The sequence below is a fragment of the Mastomys coucha genome, unplaced genomic scaffold (genome assembly GCF_008632895.1).
Source record: "Mastomys coucha isolate ucsf_1 unplaced genomic scaffold, UCSF_Mcou_1 pScaffold21, whole genome shotgun sequence".
Classification (NCBI taxonomy): domain Eukaryota; kingdom Metazoa; phylum Chordata; class Mammalia; order Rodentia; family Muridae; genus Mastomys; species Mastomys coucha.
In genome coordinates this window covers 122,827,438-122,835,496 of record NW_022196904.1, presented here as the reverse complement: position 1 = coordinate 122,835,496, position 8,059 = coordinate 122,827,438, and the positions used below count along the sequence as shown (strand labels likewise).

Genomic DNA, 8,059 nt, shown 5'->3' with positions numbered 1-8,059 from the left:
ACACACACACACACACACACATACTCACTCACACAAAGAGCAAGCGAGAGAGCACAGTTAGCATGTAGATATTTCTAGTCTTTTTGTTTTTGTTTTTTAATTTTTGTTTTTGTTTTTCCAAGATGAGAATTTTCCTGTGTAGCTCTGGCTATCCTGGAACTCCTGCTATAGACAGTTTGGCCCAGAACTGAGATCTGTTGGCCTCTGCTCCCTGAGTGCTGAGATTAAAGATATTCGCCAACAGGCCCTGCTTGTTTCTAGTCTTTATAGTCTCCCAGTTCATAGACACCAGGCAGCTCAGCCTGTGTCTACAGAGGAGCTTCTACAGGGCCGATAGCTGCACTAGCTCCAGGAAGCTAGCTCCAGGTGCTGTCAAAATTTGTACTGTTAGAGAGGGACTCAAGATGGGCACCTTCATTCACTGCTACCCACTCATCTCCACGCCAGGCCGGCACCTGGGCTGTCCGCGGGTGTTTGACGGGAGTGGACAGGAGTTTGCACATGCCTGGCACCTGGGTGAGATCCACTTTGATGACGATGAGCACTTCACGCCTCTCTCCAGTGACACAGGCATCAGCCTTCTCAAAGTAAGAGGCTCCAGCTGCTCGGGCGGGAAGGCAAAGCACACTAGCCCAAGTTCAGAAACACTGCTTTTCCTCGGTGTGTGCACAGCCTTCTAGAAAGTTTAGCAAATCTCTGGTGGTGGTTCCCCAGTAGTCACTGTTTCTCTCCTGAACAAGCACAACTCTGCACTGAGGACAGGACGGGGCTCTATAATTCAGTGACTGGTCCCAGCAACATCGAAGACTCAGGTTTGTGTTCCCCTCCTAGGTAGCTGTTCATGAAATTGGCCACGTCCTTGGACTGCCTCACACCTACAGGGTGGGATCCATAATGCAACCAAACTACATTCCCCAGGAGCCCGCCTTTGAGTTGGACTGGTCAGACAGAAAAGCAATTCAAAGACTCTATGGTAAGATGGTCTAGGGCAGACCCTGCCTGGAGGATACTGAGGAGGTTAAATCAATCAGGCTCTGCTCTGTGCTCATTAGGAGGCTGATCCCCAAACAGGCTGCATGTCTTTAGAGCTGCCCTCAAACTGTCTGCAGGCTTTTAAAATGATCACACTTGACGACACAGGGCTACAGGCGAAGAGCAACAATCCTTTTTTGTGCCTTCTCTTCTCCTCCTTCCACACTGGTGAGGACAGAGGGATGTCACGGCTTTTAGATACTCAGAGCAATCCATGCCTTAGCATCACAGACCTATGTGAATGCAAAGCCACTATAAGCAGCTGTGCTTCCAGACATCAGCCTTACCGCAAGGTTTCAGTTATTACGCCAGGCTATTAAATACAAATGGTGGGGCAGAGAGATAGCTTGGCAGTTAAGAGCACCTTCCAGAGGTTTAATTTCCAGCATCCAAATCTGGTGGCTCATAATCACTTGTAATTTTAGTTCCAGAGGATCCCACACCTCTGGCCCCCGTGGGCACACACACATACAATTAAAAGCCCAGTCTTTAAAGACAGAAGAGAAAGGTTGGTTATAGCACAGGTACCCAACAGGTACCCAACAGGAAAAGAAAGCACTTCCATTCCTAGACCCTCACATCCCATCCCAGTTCTGTTCCTATGTGCTCCCACTCCTGACTTCCAAAGCCTGTTTCAACCACATTGTCATCCTCCAGTAGAAACATGGCTGTTTTGTGCCCAGAACCAAACATCTTTCCTCTCATGAAACCAGCTAGACTATTGAGAGGCATAAGCCAGCTGCACTTAGGGTGGTGACAGAACTAACTGCATCCAGACTGCTAAACTTCCTAAAATCCAGCCTACTCCCGCTCAGTCTTCTGTCATGCTTTGCTTTAAGGCATTCCACCAGGAAGTGCTAGCCACGTAGTATCTCCATTCCAGACAATTATGAGTGCTGATGCTTACAGGGACAAGTGGCTGCATTTTTTTTCTCTACCCAGGTTCATGTAAGGGATCATTTGATACAGTGTTTGACTGGATTCGCAAGGAGAGGAACCAATACGGTGAAGTGAGGGTGAGGTTCAACACTTACTTCTTCCGCAACAGCTGGTACTGGCTCTATGAAAACAGAAATAACAGGACTCGCTACGGGGACCCCCTCCAAATCCTCACTGGCTGGCGTGGAATTCCTATGCAAAGAATCGATGCCTTCGTCCATGTCTGGTCATGGGGAAAAGACGAGCGCTATTTTTTTAAAGGTAACAAGGCTTCAGGTATGGCTCCATTTCTCTTAACTGAACTTTTACTTAGGATCTTTTTTTTTTTTTTTTTTTTTTTTTTTTTTTTTTTTTTTTGGTTTTTCAAGACAGGGTTTCTCTGTGTAGCCCTGGCTGTCCTAGAACTCACTCTGTAGACCAGGCTGGCCTCGAAGTCAGAAATCCGCCTGCCTCTGCCTCCCAAGTGCTGGGACTAAAGGTGTGCGCCACCACTGCCCGCCCGGTAACTACTGACTTTTCTATTTGATTAGGCAGACTGTAGGCTCAGAGTGGGCTATATCCTCTGATCTTAGGAAGGATAGGTAGTCACCAAATGAATAAACTTTGTGAGGCGCCTCTACTGTGGAATGGTCTGTAGACTAAGACTCAAGATATTCCATGGTGTTCATGGCTTTCACTGTGAGAGGCAACAACTAACACTCCAACACAGCAGTGATGGGCCGGGCAAACATTACTAGGGTCAAAATGAAAAGTCATGGGAGGCCTGAACGGAGGGCTGAGTGAGAAAGTCCTGTTTCTCTGGAATCACTGGAGAGGACCATGCAGGGCTGACTTAGGACCTATTGGCAGCTGCCCTGTGGAGTGACACGAAGCAAAGTGGCATGCCAGGCTCTTATAGGATGGTGAGCAAAGTCTTACTTGGGTAGAGTTTAGGAGTGCTGGGCTACATCTCTGGCCCATGCCATATTTCTTATAGTCTGGGATTAATAAACCACACTGACAGTTTTGGGTTGACTCTCAGGAAACCAATACTGGAGATATGACAGTGAGAATGACCAGGCACACACAGAAGATGAACAAGGAAGGAGATACCCTAAACTGATTTCAGAAGGATTCCCTGGCATCCCTAGTCCCCTGGACACTGCCTTTTATGATCGGAGGCAGCAGTTAATTTACTTCTTCAAGGAGTCTCTAGTAAGTATCACTGCATCCAATCTTTTTTGTTTTTTGTTTTTAGAGACAGAGTTTCTCTGTGTAGCCCTGGCTGTCCTGGAACTCACTCTGTAGACAAGGCTGGCCTCGAACTCAGAAAGCCGCCTGCCTCTGCCTCCCAAGTGCTGGGATTAAAGGCGTGCACCACCACCGCCGGGCTGCATCCAACTTCTTAGTTATCTCATCACTTCAGATCTATGACACAATGGCAGATCAGATGGAAACACCTAGAACTTGACGTCTACAGAAGTCAGTGCAAAGTCAGATTGTCAACAATCCTCAGCAACCTGTCTATCTGCTTTACTTTGCAGGTATTTGCATTTGATGTCAACCGAAACCAAGTACTTAGTTCTTATCCAAAGAAGATGAGCCAAGTGTTTCCAGCAATAATGCCTCAAAACCATCCATTTAGAAACCTAGATTCAGTGTACTACTCCTATGCACACAACTCCATCTTCTTTTTCAAAGGCAACTCGTACTGGAAAGTAGTTAGCGACAAGGACAAACAGCAGAACACTCGGCTTCCTCTGAATGGCTTATTTCCAAAAAAATCTATTTCAGAGAAGTGGTTTGATGTTTGCGATGTTCATACCTCTACACTGAACATGTAAAGACAAGAAAGTCAAGACTAGGACTTAGGAACAGCTTTAAGAGAAAGTGTCGGCCTTCTTTGCACAGAAAACAAACCAGACTCTTCGTGGCAAAAGCAAATATGGCTTCTTACTCAACCAAACAAGAAAACATTACTTGAACTTTGAAAATAGGTTTAAGGATCAGTTGCTGGGCAAAACTTCTTTTAGAAACATGAAGAAGTTTACCCTAGGGAATCTCCATCTTTCCTTTTGATGCCACATGAACTCCACTCAGTCCCAACAGTGCCTGCCACCAGGGGGTCCCACCTTTGTGTGGTGCAGAAATGGCTCTTGCAGCACTTAAATTGAGTTCTGGTCTGGGATAGGGTGCAGAATTGAAATTAACTGCAAAACATATGTCATAATGACATTTTTAACATTTGACTGTAGGACTGGTTCTGATGTTGTCCTGTTTCTCAATTGGTTCTTGATCTGTCAGTAAAGAAGCCATGGGCCAATTACTGGGCAGAAAGAATAGGCAAGGCTTCCAGGTCCCTGGAGGAAAAAACAGATGAAAAGGAGGAGTTCAACAGGCTTCTAATAGAGAAAAGTTGAACAGACTTGTGAGGTCTTGGGTGGAGCAGAGGCCTTTGGCTGCTCTTACAGGCAGGAGTTGGGGATGTAACTGAGCAACTAAGTTTAGGGCAGGAAGGAGGTGCAGAGATAAGATTATTGATAATGGCATGCTTTTCCAGGTGAGAGATAGTAGCACCCAGCAATTGTATCAAAAGGCAAGTTGAAAAGGAACAACTGTATGTGTGTCTGTTATCCGTGGATTCAAGGGAAGCTGGGTGGAGGCTGGAAGCCTAGTCTGTTCACGGAGCTTAGGCGGGGTATCGAAAGTTACATGCAACATGTGACATGAACCAAAGGTCCCCAAAGTATCTGTTTGGGTGACACAACAGGTATACCCAGGATCCACAATACGTCTGCATTCAGTGATCACTGCCTGCTGCTGAATGCACCTTGTCTGTGCACAGGGCCCCCCACTAACTGGCTTTGCAGATCATGGTTTTCCTGGTTCACTGTAATTTGTGTTCTGTCCTTGCAGAGGACAATTCCCTGTTTTTGTCCGCAGGCCAGGCCACAACAGGGCTCTGGAAGCTAGCTGGGTAACTGCAATTTTCCTACTCTAGGACAGGCACTAACCCTTCCACACAATATAGCTTATGAATTCTTTAGTTTGTTTTTTTCAAGACAGTGTTTTTCTCTGTAACCCTGGCTGTCCTGGAACTCAGAGATCTGTTTGCCTCTGCTTCCCAGGTACTGGAGGCGGCACCACCACCACCACCACCACCACCACCACTGGTTGGCTTAGCCCTGGGCCGTCCTGGAACTCACTCTGTAGACCAGGCTCGCCTCGAACTCAGAAATCTGCCTGCCTCTGCCTCCCAAGTGCCAGGATTAAAGGCGTGCGTCACCACCGCCTGGCTCTTGCTTAAATTCTTAACACAATGATATCCAAACAACAAAACTAACTGAAAAAGGTTCAGAAACCTGAGTGACCAGGCCACAGAGTCTTCTAAAGGAACAACTAAAACACATATACTTCAGGAGGCTTTAATTAAAACCAACACAAGTAATTACAACACATTTGAGAAGTATCTTTTATTTCTCCTGCAGAAATTTTCATGTTATTGCTATGACAAGGGAAAGAGCCAAAATTTCTACTTCCTTGCTTAAAATCAATTTTCCTCTACAGAAGGCTTTTCAACTAAAGGGAGGGGCTTAGAGACAAGTAGTCTTGTTTCTAGGGAAGCAGGGAAATCCTGTTGACTTCATCTGCTCCAGAGGCGCTATGCTCAGTGGAAGCAGCCAGAGGTCTCTCCAGTGGAGGACGAGCTGTGTTACTGTGTGTACCCTGCTGCACAGCAAAGGACACAGCAGTCCTGAAATGAGACTGATGAGTTGGCTCAAAGCTTCACAGTTTCACCAAAGCTTTCAGGGTAGCAATGATTAATTCTTGTAAACAGATGCAAATTTGCTCCAATGACAATGCAAACCAAACAAGAAACTAGACAAATAGTGAGAGAATCTGCCTTGCTGCAATGGAGACCCGCTTGCTGCAGGGACAGAAACCCACAGTTGCAAGTGGGTCTGGTGTGGGAGGGGATGCAACAGTGGCCAGACACCGGAGTATCATCCAAGCAGAAGAGTCTGCTGGATGCAAATGCTGCACTTTCTTGAATCTGTTAGTTATAGCTTTACAGCCCCACATGCAGTAGGTGTTGGACAAGATCTCCAGAGCAGCAGAGCACAGCAGAATGTCCCAGGAGCATGAAATGTATGGGAGACCTTTGCCTTGAACATTAGGGCCTATGTACTTTGTAAAGTTTTGAAATCATAAGCAAGCAGATCCAAATCACAGCAGTGTGAAGAATGCAAGTGGGAACTACCAAGGTATTTTAAATAAATAGCTTATTTATTCAAAATAGTTCTCTTACCTTATTCACAGTTTCAAGTTTAAAATGAGAAAGTGATAGTACCTATTCTTTACCAATGTCACACACAGTCAAAGAAAAGTGAGTCTTTTCAGAGCATGCACCGAAAGGAGACCTGCGCAATTTTTAGTCTTCAAAACCTCCCATGCATGCCACAGCCTGGAAAGGGTACACCTTTGTGTCACTTAGAAGGAAAGGTTGATATGCACTGTTTCTATATGCCATGTGAACCCATGAAATCACTTGAATAAGAGTTCCCTTGGCCAGAGTAACATTTTATCCAAAATAATCTCATCATACACCTAAGTGTTTTAACATACTTCAAGAATATTTGCAAGTCTCATCACATCGCAGAAGGTGTTATCACTAAGGAACCATGTACTTCTCGAGGAAATACATTTAGAAAGCTTTAGGTTCCATTATAGTTTCTCACCTTCACAGGAAGAAGCCAAACCACCCCATATCCTCTGCCTGCCATGGGAAGCGAGTATCCACTGTGGACCCGATTAAATGGCATGTTCTCATATTTAATAAGTCTCAGCACCGAGTGGGCCGATAGCTCCAGGATGGCAAGGCACTGACAAGGTAGTCTTCTGGTACAACCTCAGGTCAGGGGACAGCACTGCCACTCGATCCGCTGCTACCAGATGCAAGCTGCTCCAGCAAACAGATGATGACTTCAACTCTCTCCAGCAGAGTTGAGTTTCTGTTGGCAGTCGCTCTTAAAAGCTGGGAGTAAATCTGCTTGTTGGTTTGAAGGACCACATCTTCTTCAGCGTTACTGCTGAGGTTAAGAACAGACAGGGTTAGAGAGCAGGGCTGGAAGCAACAGGCACTTCCTAGAGTATCTGACTTATTTATGGCTGTTAAGTAAATCAGAGAAAGACCTCTGCCTTAGCAGCAGGGGCACTGGGAAAGGCACAGTGAGCAGCCACAAAAACATGGTCAAAGAATACATCACTGAAAAAGCAGAGTGGGAGCTGGGGCTGACCAAACACGGAGAGGCTACGCGGCCATTCTACTCAGCAGCGCCTATCTCAACTGGCAGCTGAGCTCTGCTCACAGACTCCTGACTCAGCTTCTTACAACTTGTGTAGATCATGCCTTTCTTAACCTATTGTCACCCACTGAACTGACATTACTATTTACAGTCTCCACATATCAAACAGATGTTGTCCTCTTAAGATAATTAATTAGCTGGTTTACCTTACCTACCATTTTACTAAACTAAATACTTAATGTTCATATCTGGCTAAGGACCATCCAAGAGGTTACTCATTTCTTCTCTGTACTACAGGACAGGGCTCCATGATCCTCAGGTCCTAAAGCCTCTGAAATGTCAAGGTCCCACTCTGCTAGGGCAGTGAATGCTAAAGGGTGTATTAAGAACAGCTCAATTCTTAATCTAAAGTGGAATAAGTCCCCTGCAACTTAAAAAATAAAATGTGTATCTTGTCTAAAAGCACCTACACAGTCATACCATGAAGCATACTTGACAGTCTGAAAATAAAAATTTTCAACAAGAAAATTAACCCTGGGGCTGGAGAGATGGCTCAGTGGTTAAGAGCACTGACTCTTCATCCAGGGGTCCTGAGTTCAATTCCCAGCAACCACATGGTGGCTCACAACCATCTGTAAAGGGGACCCAATGCCATCTTTTGGTGTGTCTGAAGAAAGCTACAGTGCACCCATATACATAAAAATAAATCTTTAAAAAAAAAAATTAATCCTAATTTTGTTAGAGCTCACTTTAATTTCTAAGAACCTAAGTAAGTTAAGCTTTTTAATTGTTAAGCCCACTTT

At 45.4% G+C, this 8,059-nt stretch overlaps 2 protein-coding genes across 5 annotated transcripts in view; one reads left to right on the top strand and one right to left on the bottom strand.

Annotated features, from left to right (window-relative positions):
• Mmp21 (matrix metallopeptidase 21) overlaps nucleotides 1–3,993 on the top strand; it is a 6,155-nt gene extending 2,162 nt beyond the window's left edge. The window contains exons 3-7 of one of the 2 annotated variants that reach the window (XM_031384641.1): nucleotides 448–587; nucleotides 832–973; nucleotides 1,975–2,232; nucleotides 2,993–3,165; nucleotides 3,495–3,993. In XM_031384641.1, the coding sequence (XP_031240501.1) occupies nucleotides 448–587; nucleotides 832–973; nucleotides 1,975–2,232; nucleotides 2,993–3,165; nucleotides 3,495–3,794 (1,013 nt within the window). In that variant the 3' untranslated portion in view covers nucleotides 3,795–3,993. The remainder of the gene's footprint in view (nucleotides 1–447; nucleotides 588–831; nucleotides 974–1,974; nucleotides 2,233–2,992; nucleotides 3,166–3,494) is intronic. The other variant, XM_031384642.1, reaches the window with a different exon arrangement.
• Nucleotides 3,994–5,408: 1,415 nt separating this feature from the next.
• Edrf1 (erythroid differentiation regulatory factor 1) overlaps nucleotides 5,409–8,059 on the bottom strand; it is a 37,240-nt gene continuing 34,589 nt past the window's right edge. For 2 of the 3 annotated variants that reach the window (XM_031388610.1, XM_031388612.1), the window contains one exon: nucleotides 5,409–7,040. In XM_031388610.1, coding sequence (XP_031244470.1) covers nucleotides 6,866–7,040 — 175 coding nt within the window. In that variant the 3' untranslated portion in view covers nucleotides 5,409–6,865. The remainder of the gene's footprint in view (nucleotides 7,041–8,059) is intronic. The other variant, XM_031388611.1, reaches the window with a different exon arrangement.